This window comes from Eptesicus fuscus, chromosome 20, assembly GCF_027574615.1.
Source record: "Eptesicus fuscus isolate TK198812 chromosome 20, DD_ASM_mEF_20220401, whole genome shotgun sequence".
NCBI classification, from domain to species: domain Eukaryota; kingdom Metazoa; phylum Chordata; class Mammalia; order Chiroptera; family Vespertilionidae; genus Eptesicus; species Eptesicus fuscus.
This window is the reverse complement of record NC_072492.1, coordinates 48166142-48181790: the sequence shown is the minus strand read 5'-3', so window position 1 is coordinate 48181790 and position 15649 is coordinate 48166142. Positions and strand designations below refer to the sequence as shown.

At 55.1% G+C, this 15649-nt stretch overlaps 2 protein-coding genes across 6 annotated transcripts; one reads left to right on the top strand and one right to left on the bottom strand.

The window, feature by feature from the left end:
• Positions 1–3070: 3070 nt before the first annotated feature.
• NT5C (5', 3'-nucleotidase, cytosolic) lies at positions 3071–4804 on the top strand. The gene is made up of 5 exons (XM_054709570.1): positions 3071–3385; positions 3748–3848; positions 3944–4004; positions 4209–4323; positions 4441–4804. The coding sequence occupies exons 1-5, from the start codon at positions 3185–3187 to the stop codon at positions 4656–4658; spliced, it is 696 nt and encodes a 231-aa protein (XP_054565545.1). The 5' UTR covers positions 3071–3184; the 3' UTR covers positions 4659–4804.
• Positions 4805–4934: 130 nt separating this feature from the next.
• ARMC7 (armadillo repeat containing 7) lies at positions 4935–14558 on the bottom strand. Of its 5 annotated transcripts, none has more exons than XR_003613707.2 (4): positions 14184–14558; positions 13946–14089; positions 8339–8406; positions 6226–6283 (listed from the first exon to the last, which is right to left on the bottom strand). XR_003613707.2 is itself a non-coding variant. In XM_008155078.3 (3 exons), the coding sequence occupies exons 1-3, from the start codon at positions 14272–14274 to the stop codon at positions 5922–5924; spliced, it is 597 nt and encodes a 198-aa protein (XP_008153300.1). In that variant the 5' UTR covers positions 14275–14558; the 3' UTR covers positions 4935–5921. The 5 variants fall into 5 exon arrangements, 3 of the variants coding, with proteins under 3 accessions (XP_008153300.1, XP_054565546.1, XP_054565547.1); XR_008554801.1 differs by having other exon boundaries at positions 6266–6280; XM_008155078.3 differs by lacking the exon at positions 8339–8406 and having other exon boundaries at positions 4935–6283.
• Positions 14559–15649: the final 1091 nt, after the last annotated feature.

The following is a 15649-nucleotide window of genomic DNA, read 5'->3' as shown; positions in this document are numbered from 1 at the left end:
TGTACTGCTGTCTTTCTTTCCCCCGTTTTCTTTGTGAAGAGCAGGTTCATCCGTCCTCCTTCCTCCGGGTCGGGAGGCCATGGCATGAGTGCCCCTAGTAGTAGAGTGGAGGGAAAGCCTTGTGAACTTCGTCCCGTGTTTTTACGAACAAATACTTTGGTCCCAAATGTGTTAGAGGATCTTTTGTACTGAGGTTTTTAAAACCCTTTTCTTGTCAGCTTTACTTGGGTTTACCAAGCCTTGATTGGACAGGCCAGTAAACAGTCCACAGGCACCGTCCCTGAGCGCCCCCCCCCCCCAGGGCTGTCTTTATGCCGAACCTTCAGGGTGTCCCCCGAACTTGTCCGTGCCCTTTGCTAAAAGCATCTTCCTGTGCCGAAGGGAACCAGAACGAGGCCTGGGCCTCATGCCTTGCTGCCTGCAGAGCAAAGAAACTGCCTTTTCTCTTTGAACCTTAAGCAAGAAGCAGGCACTGACTCGGCTGGCCGGGAGCAAAGCCTCCTGCTGACCCGCGGAGGACGCCCGTGTCCACTCCCGCTGGCCGATTCCCGCAGAGGCGGTCCGCTGGGGGGGGGGGGGGGTGCTCTGACAGCCGGCAGCTGTGTGCATGATGCTGGTGCCTGCCATGACACGAAGTCATCCTTCCAAACCGTTGTACTTCCCAATCCTGGACTGTCGCTTCAAGTAAACAAATGTACACATTTTGAAAAACTGCGTCCTGTGTCTTCTTTTTGAGATGGTTTCTGTGTTCTGGCCAGTTGCTTTGTTCTTCTTACTACAGATCCTCTGCTCAGTGATTGGTCACTCAAGTGAAAAGGACCCGGGAAGGCCGAGGCCAGTGGGCTTCTCCCTGAAGACAGTTCTCTAAAGCAGCCGGTTTCGATTCCCAGCATGAACTCAAAATGCCAAAATGATCATGACCTCTGGTATCTGTGGCAATGGAATTCAGGGACCATGAGATGAATTGAGATCTAAAATAATTATTAGCCAATATGCTGTATGTCTGACCCTTCTACTACCTACCCTTCGTGCTGGGTGTAATGGACTGTACACCCAGCACAGAGTCCAACCTGCAAGGTGCTTCTCAATGGTGGGTGGTCAGAGAGGGGAGCTCCAAAGGAAGGAAGGGTCCACATTAATTAGAAGGGGACGGGGAGGGGGGCGGGGGAAATCAGGCCCCTTGAGTGATAGGGAGACGGCTGGGTTCTAGGGAGAAAGCTCTAAGCCAGTGATTGGCAAACCACGAGCCGCGGTTTGCCGTTCTGTTGACTAATGAGTTTGCCGACCACTGCTCTAGGCCAACATGCTCTATCAAATGTCTAAATTGGGCATTATTAGACCTGGCTGTTGGGCCTATCGGTACTACTGACCAGCTGCATTCTGTTGGCTTGTCATTCGGGACTCAATTTCCTAACTTAATTAAAAAGTGACACTTTTTGCTCTGGCCTGTTTGGCTCAGTGGATAGAGCGTTGGCCTGCGGACTGAGGGGGATCCCAATTTTGGTCAAGGGCAGGTACCTCAGTTGTAGGCTCCTCCCCGGCCCTGGTTGGGGCGCATGCCAGTTGATGTGTCTCTTCCTCTCCCTTCCATTCTCTAAATATCAATGGAAGGGTATCCTTGGGTGAGGATTAACAACAAAAGAATAAATTAATTTAAAAATGTTTTTAAAAAGTTACACTTTTGATGAACTAGATCACCTCTTAAACCCCTCCCATGATCGAGATGACTGGAGTATAATGTAACCACAGACTCATTTGAACTATTGGGCGTCTGGGAACAAGAGGAGTGTTTACAGGTTGTGGGGTGTTAAGTTTCTCAGTGTAAAGCACATGAGCCTGAGTTATGGCTTCTCATGACTTCAGAGGTAGGGAACCAGCAGCCTCTCTCAGCGAAGGTGGGGCTCCCGGAAAGATATGTCCGATTTGTGTCACCACTTACGATTTGGGGATTTATCTCCATAATCTACGGAGATAAATGCCTAATCAAAATTAAGGTGTTCTGAGGGAAGGACAGTTCTGCCTGTCATTTTGCTACGAGCAAAATGACATGGAATTTCCCAATTTACATAGAATTTCCTAAAATTCCATGTACACATGTTTGCTAAGGTTCAAGTTTCTAGTTAGAAAGTGTAGGGTCTAGAAAGTGAAATTGAATGATCTTACAATGACGATTAGAATGGACAGTTTGGACTTTTTTTTAATTTGGTTGCACACCTTTATTTTATTTTTAAAATATATTTTATTGATTTTTTACAGAGGAAGGGAGGGAGAGAGTTAGAAACATCGATGAGAGAGAAACATCGATCAGCTGCCTCCTGCACACCCCCTACTGGAGATGTGCCTGCAACCAAGGTACATGCCCTTGACCGGAATCAAACCTGGGACCCTTCAGTCTGCAGATCGACACTCTATCCACTGAGCCAAACCGGTCAGGGCCAGTTTGGACTTTTTCCCTGGTTTGCACAGCATCAGTGGCTTTAGTGAAGGAGGGGGAGAGAGACAAGCTCTCAGTGTTTAGTGCTTGTGCAGTAAATGCTTCCTCTTTTAAGCGTGTTTGTGTCATCTTAGAATGAATGGGACGCCAGCCTCCGTGGTGATGCGCCTGTTGCAGTGGGTCGGCAGAATTGGGCGCTCAGTGGGGACCTATACCTGGATGTAGTCCGGAAATGAACGAAATCTACAAAAGGGGCGTTATTTCAGCATTTCCCAGGGGGATAGCGAGGCGTCAGGGCCACACGGAAAGGCCAGTCGGTTCCCGAGCTTGACGGAAGCTCTTCCCGGCGGGACTGGTTTCAAACCAGCAGGTTGTGCATTCCTTTCTTGGGAGCCTGACTCACGCAACACCTTCCCTGACTTCGGTTACCGGGAGCCCCGAGATCCTGCCTCGGGTGGGCGCTGGCTGCAGGCGGGGGCTCGGGGCTCGGGGCGGCCGCGCTCCTCGTTGGAAGAGGCGCCTCCGAATTTAATGGCCTCGCAGGGCCCGGGTGACGTCCGCGGCGGCCGAAGCCCAGGAAGGCGACCCCTCCGCCGCCCGCCGCGGCCGGGGCTGGGGCTGGGGTTGGGCCTCGCGCCCCGCGGCCCCGCCCACCGCGGCTCCGGAAGCGGCGGCCCGCGCGCCCCGCTCGCCCCGCGCTCGCCGGCCCGGCCGCCCTTTCGGATCCCATTTCGGCCCCGGCGCTCGGCGATGGCGGCAGCGATGGCGGCGGCGCGGCGCGCGCGGCCCGTGCGGGTGCTGGTGGACATGGACGGCGTGCTGGCCGACTTCGAGGGCGGCCTCCTGCGGGCCTTCCGCCGCCGCTTCCCCGAGGAGCCGCACGTGCCGCTGGACGAGCGCCGCGGCTTCTTCGCCCGCGAGCAGTACCGAGCCCTGCGGCCGGACCTGGCGGTAGGGAGTGGGGGTGGGCGCCGCGCGGCCGCCCCGGGAGCGGGAGCCCTGCCCCACAGGCGCCGGAGGGGGTCCTTGACCTCAAAATCCGCCTGAGCGGGAACTCCGACCCCACAGGACACCTACAGGGGGGTGGGGGGTGGGGGGTGGGGGGAACCCTCCGCTGGGGCCGGTCTCTGCTCCATTTCCCGAGACACCCCCTTCCTGTTCTAATTAGCAAAACTAACTTCAGACTCACAGTTCACACCGGATAGGAACAGCCTCCCATCCCCCCCGCCCCCCCCCCCCCCCCGACTTGGAGGTCCCCGCTGGGGCCAGATCTGCTGAGGCAGAAGCCAGGATGGGAACACTGTATCTTTCAGGACAAAGTCGCCAGTGTGTATGAAACCCCAGGCTTTTTCCTAGGCTTGGAGCCCATCCCTGGAGCCTTGGAAGCCATGCATGAGATGCACGCCATGCACGAGTGAGGGAGTGAGGGAGGCAGGGAGAGGTGGGGGGGGGGGCGGGGCGGGGGGGGCGGGGGCTGGCACCACCCCGACTGACCGGCCTTCCCTGCAGCACCGAGGTCTTCATCTGCACCAGCCCCCTGATGAAGTACGAACACTGTGTGGGTGAGAAGGTGCGGCCGCCCCAGCGCCTCCAGACAAACGTCCCTTCCTAAGTCCTGTTTCTAAATAAACCAGCAGAAACCCAGGAGGTGGGGGGGAGGGGGGAGGGGAGCTGCCGCTGTCAAAGGCCACAGGCCCCACTCACACTGCTTCCGCACTGGCCTGAATGCAGGGGCCCACGAGGCCCCACTCACAGACCTGTGCCCCCCACGCAGTACTCCTGGGTGGACAAGCACCTGGGGCCCCAGTTTGTGGAACGCACCATCGTGACGAGAGACAAGACGGTGATCTTGGGGGACCTGCTCATCGATGACAAGGACACCATTCTAGGTGGGATCTGTTTTCCTTGGGAACCTCCAGGCACCTGGCCTGCTGGGATTGGGCAGAGGGAGCCGAAGTCACCCGTTTACAGACTGCTTGCTGCCTTTCTCCCGTGTCCTGTCCCAGGCAACGAGGAGACCCCGGCCTGGGAGCACATCCTGTTCACCTGCTGTCACAACCGGCACCTGGCCCTGGCCCCCCCAAAGCGACGGCTGCTTTCTTGGAGCGACGACTGGAGGGAGATCATAGAGAGCAAACGGGACGCCGTCGTGGCCCCAAGGTGGTTGACGATAAGCAAAGGAAAGGATGACAGTCAGGCAAGGAAACCCAGCAGAGCTAAGTGACAGGACAGCGGCGCGCGGTGACCCCAGCGCTGGGAGCAGGGAGGCACAGCAGCCTCTCACAGGCCAGCCGCCTGGCACCTCCCGAGGTGGCGGGCGTGGAAGCGCGGTGGATCTCCGTCGGGAACCTCAATAAACAGTTTGGCTCACGGCTGTCCAGGCTCTTTATTTGGGAAAGGAGAGCGCAGGCGCCTGAGGGCTGCAGTTGGATGAGGCTGATAGAGGCCTCCCCCGTCTCCAGAGGCCCCAGGACCTGCCCCAGCGCCCCCCCCCCCCCCCGCCCCCCGTGCCATTCCTCTCGCAGCTGCCTTCCCTTGGTCACGTGGGAGGTCAACCTTAAGGGAGTACAGATGACCAGGACTCCCCACTGCTCCTGAACCCCAGCCTGCCATGGGTGTCCCACACCCCTTCCCTGTGCTGACCAGCATACACTGGACTACGAGCCACACACTAGGTCAGTATCTGGTCCTCTGTCTCCCTGAGCACCCCTCTACCTGCATCCCCCAAAGCCTCCTGAGATGCACTTCCAGGGGCAAGGACCATGGGGGGGGGGGAGGTGTGTGTGTGTGGAGATAAGACGCAGCTCAAAGGGTTTGTGCCTGTATTCTGATGTCATCGCCCTCAGGGCCTGGGTCTTAATGCCCGATGGTCACGTTAACAGTCATCGGGCTGCGTCACACAAGGGCAGGGACCACGGCTTCATCCTTGAAGCCCTCCCACGGAGCCTGGCAAGGCCTGTGTGGGTAAACGGTTACTCCCGGGCCACAGAGTCCTCTAGGCCAGCATCCTCTATGCCCAGTGCCCAGCTACCCAGAGCCTCGAGATGGTTTTAACAACAAGGCTCCTCACTCCTGTTCCTCACAATGACTCCAGACCCTCTGGGAAGGGGGCCTGGCTCCCTCCTCCAGTGCGGGCAGTTTCCCGAAGCCCGGGCCCAGCTGCTCTCAGGAGAACCACCTTCTGCAAAAGCCCTGGCTCTCGGGCCCAGGTCGCTCCTCACAGGAGGGAGAGCCTGGCAGGGGTGGGCCAGTACAGGCCCCTGGCGGTCCCCTGGCTGAGGACAGCCCAGGAGGAGGGCACTGCCTCTGACTTCCTTCTCCACATCCTCCTCTCCTAACGCCTGCCTCCTGTGTCAGTCCCTGTCAGGCTGAGGAAACTCACCTTTGAAATGGCTGCAAGGGCACCAACTGGGGAGAAAGCGCGCAGTGGGCGCCATGCTGTCCTGCTTCCCAGCCCCCACCAGGATTCCGGGCTGGTCTCCGTGGGTCAGGGCTGCTGTGGGGCCTCGGTCCTTGGCAGTGGGATACCCAGGGCAGAGTGAGCCGGCCGGCGGCGGGCTTCGGCCACCTGGCTCGGGGAACAGAAGTCCTCCAGGAAGATCTGGGCCAGGTTCCGGAGCCTCGTGTTGGCCGAGAGCGAGAAGCGCAGCATGCACTGGACCACGGGCGTGGCGGTCAGCTCGGGGTGGGAGCCGGGGCCTGGCGCGCTCAGGTACATGATGGTGGTGACCGCGGACAGCACCGTCTCCTCGTTGGGACTGGACAGGCAGTTGATGATGAGCGGGACGCCCCCCGTCTGCAGGATGTGCTCCTTGTTGGCCCGGTCTGAGCACAGGTTGCAGAGGCCTCCTGGGAGAGAGCAAGGTAAGCCTGGATGCTTCAGCCCCGGCCTCCTCCCTTCCCCCCTTTCTGCTTCTCTCTGCCCACTGAGGCCCAGGGAAGAGCCCCGGCCTCCTCCCCTCTCCCCTTTCTGCTTCTCTCTGCCCACTGAGGCCCGGGGAAGAGCCCCGGCCTCCTCCCCTCTCCCCTTTCTGCTTCTCTCTGCCCACTGAGGCTCAGGGAAGAGCCCCGGCCTCCTCCCCACTCCCCTTTCTGCTTCTCTCTGCCCACTGAGGCCCGGGGAAGAGCCCCGGCCTGTGAGGAGGTGGCCCAGGGACAAGGATCCAAAGCCCATTCAGGTCTCCAGAAAGGCCTGCCTGCCTGCCACAGCCTCGCCTGAAAGTGGGCCCAGCCAGTTCAGTGGTTGATATACTTGCCCTTTGTTTAAAGTAAAAACAGTCACCAACCCTGGGACCTTTTGGCCCCCGATTTCACAAACTGCCACCCTCTTGCTGGTAACCAGCACTCACTGCTCCCTCACCAGGGAGGGTTCCCTGGAGCACCCCACTAGCCACTCCCCGCCGTGTCTGGGGGACTCACCACCCCAGTCCATTTGCTCCATGTGCTCAGAACACTTGAGAACGCGTCTTTGCGGACCATTTTCCTGTCACTGCCTAACAAGCCCACTAGCAGGTGCGTGTCTGCGATCAAGACCTCAGCTTCCTCTTGCATCCCAGCCGCCCAACGACTTGCCACCCAGACTGAGGAAGACCGGAAACTTGGGGGCCACGTGAGCCACAGCCGCATCGGCGAGCACAGGAAGCACCCCGCCCCTTACATCTCCTCCCTCGATTCTAATGTATAAAATAAGCTGTAAAACTCATTCTCTGGATCATTTTCTCAATCCATTGAGATTTTGCTTCTCAGCAATAGTCAGTTTGGCTCCAATAAACTCATAAAAATTCTCTACAGGTTTGGATTTTTCTTAGGTCGACATATCATTGAGTGAAAGAAACTAGACACAAGAGTACACATCCTGAATGGCCTGGGTGGTTCAGTGGTTGAACGTCGACCCATGCACCAAGAGGTCACTGGATTGATTCCGGGTCAGAGCATATGGCAGGGGCTGCAGGCTCCATCCCCAGTAGAGGGCGTGCAGGAGGCAACCAACTGATGCTTCTCTCTCATTACTGATGTTTCTGTCTCTCTTTCCCCCTTCCTTCCCCTCTCTCTAAAATCAGTAAAAAATATATTAAAAAAAATTTTAAAGAGTATACATCTGCATGATCCCACTAATATGAAGTTCAAGAATAGGCTAAAGTAATCCATGGGGAGAGGTTAGGTTAGTGGTTACCTTGGGGTGGGAGACACTAACTGGGAGAGGGCACAAGGGACCTTGCTAACACCTGACTAGGGCGGCTTACATGGGCATACACGCACTTAAGGTATATGCATTCTACTGTATGTTCACCGGGCTGCAATTTTAAAATGGTTACCGAGCAAACACGAGGACAAGTTCGGACTGGCTGGTGAACGTGTTTTGGACAAACCAGGCAGGAGAGAAAAAGAAAACAAGAGGCAAAAGAAGGGCCCTTCTAGACACACGGAGCCACAGAAACCCCTGGGAGGCAAAGGAGAACCCCCAAATGCGGCCTGGGATGGGGCAGCTGGCGGCTCTCAGAGGCCAGGCAGGTGACTCTGGGTCACACGGCACGCAGGGCCTTGTTGCCGGGAGAGCCAGGATTGTCCCAGGGATTGAATGAGGTCATGCTGACACCTGCTCAGCCGGCACCTGGTGCCTGAGGCGGGGCGGGGCCTTGGAGAGATGGCCCAAGACATGACTGCCTCGGAGGACCCGCCTACCCTGGGCCGGCCACAGTCCATCCCAAGTCAAAAATCTTCCTTTTTTTTTTTTTTCTTGGGTTTTTGTTCTTGGGACTATTTGTTCTTGGGTTTTACGTTAGCATCTTGAAAATGGTTCTTTCTGAAATTTCAGATTTGGGGGACATAACACTGGATTGAAAAAGCTACCATTATGTAGAAGAAGGGAGGTGGGGGGGGGGACAAATATATGTATATGCTCACATTGGCTGGTTCTTCGTGAGGAGAGGACTGTGGAAGAGACAGGAATGGAGGGAGACTTCTTTAAAACCCTGTAATATAGTTTGGACTTAAACTGATGAATTTCATTTCTAGAAATTTATCCTATAGATATAGGCCCACAAGTAAGGAATGAAACACCAATAAGGTGTCTATTGAAACACTGGTTGTTCTGGCAAAATGGAAAGCAGCTAAACACCCATCCCTAAGGGGCTGGCGAGGCCTCAGTGCCTCCATGCCAGGGAATAAAACCACGCTGCTTTACAAGAATGACTGACACTGCAGGTATGTCAAGATATGCTGCTAAGTATTAAAAAAAAAAAAAAGGCAAGCAGAATATAGATATAGTATACTATCACATGTGCAGAACATGCAAAAATATGTTCATATAGATATATACATGTTTGTAAATTCCAAAAAATATTTAAGAAACGAGTAACAGTGGTGAGCTACAGAGAAGGTTAGAGAGGGAGTTACCTTTCACTACCTTTTATATTTTGTACCATGTGAATCAATTATGCATTCACATAAATTAATAACAAACACGCATACGTGCGCATGCACATTTTCTCTCTCTATCTCTCTCTCTCTCACATACACACACATACACACACACACACACACACACACACACCTTGTGCCTAGAACTAAGAGATGGGGAACTGGGTCTCTGTAAGTCAGGAAAGATGGTAGAGGCTGCCCTCGTCCCCATGAGGCCAGCCTGGGGCCAGCCTTCTGAGCCAGTGAGGAAGGGACTAGTGGGCAAGAACCTCAACACCCCCTCCATCCTGTAAGGGAAACCTGTCACCGGTGGACGGCCGAGGAACTTCTTCCTAAGCAGAAAGCTGTAGGACCGCAGGAGCCTGACTGATCAGTGGGAGAAGGATGTACAGGGAGGGAGCCACCGAGGATTTAGGCGACCAGAGCAAGCAACTCAATTTCTCTAAGCCTTGGTTTCTTCACCAGTAAAATGGGCAGAGAGAATGAAACAATGTGACTGAGGCCCCGCCCTGGCGCACAATAGACGTGGACCGACAATGCACCTGTCCACAGCCCCAGAGGCTGGCACGGGGCCACAGCTGCAAACCACACACACCGCAAAGGGCTGACACGCACAGGTCCAGGTCCGCTGAACGATGACAAAGCAAACGCCTGTGTAACCAGCCCCGAGGGCAGGAACTAGAACTGTCAGCAATCCAGAGCCGGTGTCCCTTCCTGATCCAATCCTCTCCCTCAGGTAAACACCTTCCTCGTTTGTAATAACTTAATAACATAATTTTTACTAAGCAGACCTTTTAACTTAAAATATAGGGTTTTTAAAGAAGTCTCCCTCCATTCCTGTCTCTTCCACACATCCCTAAACACTATAGTCCATTCTGCCTGTTTTGGAGAGTTTATAGAAATGGAATCACACTGTATGTATTATTGTGTCCAGCACCATTCGCTTACCATTACAGTTATAACATTATTGCCCTAGCCCGTCTGGCTCAGTGGATAGAGCATCGACCCGCAGACTCAAGGGTCCCAGGTTCGATTCTGGTCAAGAGCACATTATCAGAGTTGCAGGCTCGATCCCTGGCCCTGAGCAGGGTGTGTGCTGGAGAGACCCAACCAATCGATGGGTCTCTCTCATATGGATGTTTCTCTCTATGTCTCTCTCCCTCCCTTCCACTCTCTTTAAAAATCAATGAAAACATATCCTCGGTAAGGATTAACAAAAAAATAAATTAAAAAAAATTTTTTTAATTTATAACATTATTGCAGGTAGTTGTTGACTGTTCGTTTATCTTGCTAAATAGTAGCAACATCCCACAATGTTGGTATCCAGTCTACCGTTTACTGTTTCTAGTTTGTGTGTTACAAGTTTGCTAGTGACATTTCTGCACACGTGTCTGGATATGCATGTGCCCTACTCCGATGACTGTAACTGCTGGTCACGGGGTATAACTATCTTCAATTTTACTAACTACTGTTTTCCAAAGAGAGGCCCCTGAGGACTTACCTATACCTGCCTTTTTCTGAGCACCACCACCATCTAGTGGCAGCTACGTGTATTACAGGAAATAGAGCACAGGAAAGGGATTTAACCTGAATTCTGGGAGGCAACCTATTTGAACCCTGTTTTAGTAACAAGACTGTCAAGTGTTCTGTGATGTCCGAGGATTCAACCAGTTTTCACAGAATAGAGGATTCTCTCCTGGGCCCTTTATGTCTCCATCCGGCATCTAAGATGGTGCCGGTGTGCACCCGCAGCATATAGGATGCCTGAGCTTCAACCCATGGTGCTTTGGGCAAACATTCCCAAATGAATGCCAAAGGCTGCCGGAGTGTTTATGTGGGGCACAAGCTCGGAATACTCATTCAAGTGTCTGCTGAGATCCTGGCTTTATATCTGGTTCCCCATAATTCACTCAATTCCCACGCCCTGTCCTACCTTGAGCAGTACCATTTCCCGGTGACAGTTCCGCTTAAAACGTGGGCCGGGGATGACTTGCCACCAGAACCATCCCAGGGATGTGCTGGAGGTGGCCAGGGGCCATGGGAACCAGGGGAGAAGACACACTGGACTTGGAGCACTGGCTCCGGCAGCCGGGTCCCCTGGGCCCAGAATTTGGGTCCAGGAAGATGGAATAAACTCCTGGCTCCAGTTATTGCTCAGTGTGAGCCTCAGGCAATGGGACTCACCTCTTGAAGGTGCTGTTTCATCACCGGTACAGAGGGCGGCGCAGTACCACGTGCCTGCGGTTGGTGGCCAGGCCTCCGCACCTGTCGGGCCCTCTCTCACCTTCTCCAGCCCTAAAGGCCAGAGCATTCAAGACAGCAGCGGAGATAAGCAAGGCTGGGCTCTGCCCTTGTGGAGATGACAGTCTCAGACCCGCCACCGGATAAAAGATTCACAACGACAAAGCGCAGCGCAGAGCCTTTCAACAGCAGAGTGAGTGACAGTGTTGCCCAGGGAGCACCAGACCGTTATGAGAAAGAAGGCGGCAGTGACTGGATCCGCTTCTAAGCAGCACTGGCCCTCCTTCCAGTCTCGCACAATAAGGAAAAGAGAAACGGAACCTGCAGGGGATCCCGGGAAGAGATTCAGTGCCTGCCGGGACAGCCACAGCTCTGGGGACTGAGAGCCTTGCTCTGGCGGGAAGGAGGGAGGAAAAAAAGAGGAAAAGGTGGCTGGGAGAAGAAAACTGGGGAGCTGCCCACGAGAGCAAGAACTCAGGGCAGGCCCACGTCTCCCCGTGGCTCCCGGCACCGGGGCCAGGACCGGAGTGCTCCTGCTTGGTGCCTGATGCTGTGAAAACTTTTCTTGGGCGACTGCTCTTTTTAGGCAACTTTTCTCCGGAGTCAAAAGCTTGAGTGGGAGGAGTCTATCACTCCCGGGTGAGGTTAGCCACGTGCTTCTGCAGGGGCCACTGTCACCATTCAGATGTGGGAAGCTGTGGAGCCGAGTTACAAAAAGGGAGGGGATGGAGGACGGACACTGGCGAAATCTTCAAGTAGCAATCTTTTAGGACAGTGGTCGGCAAACTGCAGCTCGCGAGCCACATGCGGCTCTTTGGCCCCTTAAGTGTGGCTCTTCCACAAAATTAGGAGTACCCTAATTAAGTTAATAACAATGTACCTACCTATTTAGTTTAAGTTTAAAAAATGTGGCTCTCAAAAGAAATTTCAATCGTTGTACTGTTGATATTTGGCTCTGTTGACTAATGAGTTTGCCGACCACTGTTTTAGGATATTTATTTAGCGTAATAATCTTCCAGAGGGGCAGAGACATAGGCTAGCACCACGCTCTTAGACCCGGGCCCCTGGGGCTCCTGCCCCTGGCCCAGCTCTAACGGGACTCACTCTGGCCCTCTCCACAGGCTAAAAAAATCCAGGGAGCCCGCCCAAAGCCCTCCCTTCCCCACACCAGGCCCTGAACCTCCAACCACAGCGCATGGGCCTTTCCTGGATTCCTGACTCCGAGGGTGAACCCCACTGTTGGTGTGCACACTCCTGGGTCCAAGGAGAGGCCACAGGCAGGTGTGTGTGGGTGTGAACAGAGTTGGGTTGTACACACACATGTGTGAAGACCTGTCATGGTGAGAAGATCAGGGTGACCTCATCTGAACTCTGGCCATAATACCACAAACATTAGGGGCAGACATGAATGGTCTCTTAAAATTTTCAATCACACTCACCTATGATGTATTTAGTGGGGGGGGGAAGGGGGATGTTACTTGATTCTATCAAGGCTTTCAATCTAATTTCTAGGTTACAGGAAATTAATGGGGATGGAGGGACACACTAAATAACACCATGAAGAGATAGACTGAGGTCTAAGGAACGTAAGAACCAGATTAACTGCATGGATCCCGGAATGGATTCTGGCTTACACAAACCAACGAAAAAAGTGTCCTTCTGGCCCTAGTCAGGTCAGGGCACATACAAGAAAAAGCAACAACCACAAAAAGTCCTTTGGGGAATTATGAGGTAAATTTGCAATCGTTGGGTATTAGGTGACAATGAAATTATTATTAAAGGCTTCTTTCCCTACACAGATAAGAATCCTTTCACTATATAAAAATATGTTATTTTAAAAATATACATATATATTTTTATTGATTTCAGAGAGGAAGGGAGGGAGAGAGAGAGAAACATCAATGATGAGAGAGAATCACTGATCAGCTGCCTCCTGCACACCCCCTACTGGGGACTGAGCCTGCAACCCTGACATGTGCCCTTGACTGTAATTGAACCCAGGACCCTTCAGTCTGCAGGCTGACGCTCTATCTACTGAGCCAAACTGGTGAGGGCGAAAAATGTTATTTTTTAGAGATGCAGATGAAAAGATAATTTGTTTGCCTTCAGAATAAATTCCAAACTCCCGCAGCCTAGATCTAAGCCCCTCCCTGCCATCTCCGGTGCTGCCACCTCTGTGACCTCCCTTTGCCCCGGTCTCTGCTTCCTTCACTCGCCACAATCCTGACACATCAGCCTTCCTCTGGATCCTCCTGCTTTAGGGTCTCCCACCCACCACGTACGCCTGCCCATGATGGCCAAAGTGGAGCAGCCCCCATCTCCTACTGCTCTATCTTATCCTGTTTATGTTTATCCTTCAGAGCCTCAGCTGTTTGCTTTGTGTGCCCGCCATCTGCCTCCCCCTATTAGAATGGCTTGTTCGCCATCTCTCCAGCACTTAGGACAGGACCTTGCTCACACGGTTCATGCCCAATAATTATCTGTCCAGTGAAGAATTCAGTAGATCTTAGACCATATGTCATTCTAAGTCACCTCTACTTTTCTTGACGTGAAAACATTAAAATAAAGGAGTTTAGAAGATCACTCTACATAGTTTTCTCTCCAGGTGGCTTCAATCCATTCCTTCACTTATGATCTCATCTCTAAGCAGGTGGGAAGGCAGGCATGCAGAGGGTCCGGGCTTGAGTGCCAGACCTGACCCAAGCTGGCTGTGACCCGGACCCTGTGCGAACCCCGAAGGCTGCCATTGCAGCTGAGGGGCTGCCTGAGATCGCTTTCCCAACCACTCACTTCTGACTCGCTTAGCTCACCACAGCCCGCCAGGCATCCGGGAGGCCGTCCCATCCTTACCGATAGCAAACTCCACCAGGGTCTCATTCTCCTCCGACAGCGAATCGAGGAATAAGTCCAGGACCTGCAGCTGTCGCAGATACTGGTAATTGCTGGGGTCGTAGGCGAAGTTGGCGAGGTTGGCCAGGACTTGCTCCTTGGCGTCTGCAGCGGAAAAGCGGCACTGGAGCCGGGTCCGGGGCGAGGGTCGCGGGCGGACCCCCGCCCTGTCCCCTGACCCCCACCCTGTCGCTCTCACCTTGGCTCTCCGTCTCCTGGAACTCCGTGACCAGCGCCTGCAGGTATCCCAGCCGCCCGACGTGGGGGTCTACCTTCGGCTTCTGGGCCATGGCCGGGGTGGCGGAGGGTGCCCGGGGGACAGGCAGGAGAGGGCGGCAGATGAGGCCGGAAAGGCGGGCGAGAACCTCCCTGGGCCTCCCTGGGCAAGGGCGGGCCCGGGCGGGATACGGGCTCCTTTCCCAGCTTCAGGCTGTGCGGTAATTGGCAGTGGAATTGGGGTGTGGTGTGATATGAGGACCGTGTTGGGCGTGAAAATCTAAACTGGGGCGCGGGGGACACGGAAGCGACAGGGCAGTGGAGGAGAGAGATGCACCACCCAGCCCCCGAGCGGCTGGGTACGGTTTCCCGCTGGATCCCGGACTTCCGGCGGAAGCCGCGCTTAGCTCCGCCCCAGAGGGCGGGGCGGGGTTGGCCCAGGCGGACCAGGGGCGGGGCCGTCGTGGGAGCTCGGCGCGCGTGCGCAGTAGACGTCCCGTCTCACCGCCCGGGCCCTAGCAGGGCTGTGGATGCTTAGGGGAACCCCTTTAGGGCCCTTAGGAGCCCAGAGGGGGCCGGCTGTCGAGGCAGAACCACCCTAGATCCCCTTGCATCTGACGAGGGGGCACAGGCCAGCCTCCTCGACCAAAGGACGCCCCCTCCCTGAGCCCCCCCGCCCCCCCACAGGTCCTTTTCCAAGAAGCCGGGCGAGCCTGGCACCCATGCTCCCCAGCCCCGAGCTGAGCCCTCCACCTCTGGTCAGAAATATCGGGGACCGGGTAAGGCTGTTTGCCAGCCAGGTGGACAGGGAGCGCTGGGGCAGCGCCAACCGGTGGTCGGAACCTCTGTCCACCCAGATGTACCGTTTGGGCCGCTTTCTGGGTTGGGGAGCAGCCCTGGGTGGTGAAGCCCTTCGGCCGGATTATTTCTTGGGGCTTCTTAGGAAGGTGGCGTGTGACCGGGACCTCATAGGCGCTGGGTTTATAAAGCGCCAGGGAAGGAGGTGGGTCCCACGGTGCTTAAGGTAAAGGGGGCCTGGGCTGTGAGCTTCTTGAGGGCAAGGACCATGTGCCTTTGGCCCTGGGCCATACTCCATCCTGCTACAGCCCCATTGGGAGCAGGCCGCACATACACGGGCTCAGCTCCCTGTGGTCAGCCCCTGCCCGATGCACCGCCCCCCCCAACCCTCCAACCCCCGCTCCCCCCCTCTCGCCTGGGGCCTGCATAGTTATGGCCATAGTCTAGGTGCTTGGATATCGAGGCTGCTTGCTGCTTCTTTGGGGACCGGATGCGACCCGGGGGTGTACACTCAGCCAAAGGTGGCCAGGGGGTTTCTCCGCCTCTGGCCGGACAAAGCAGCAAAGGCTTGTGGACAGAGCTCCACCCTGTGCTACTCAGGAACTGCCCCAGACCAGCTAAGTGTGGGTTCTGGAATCAGATGGGCCACCC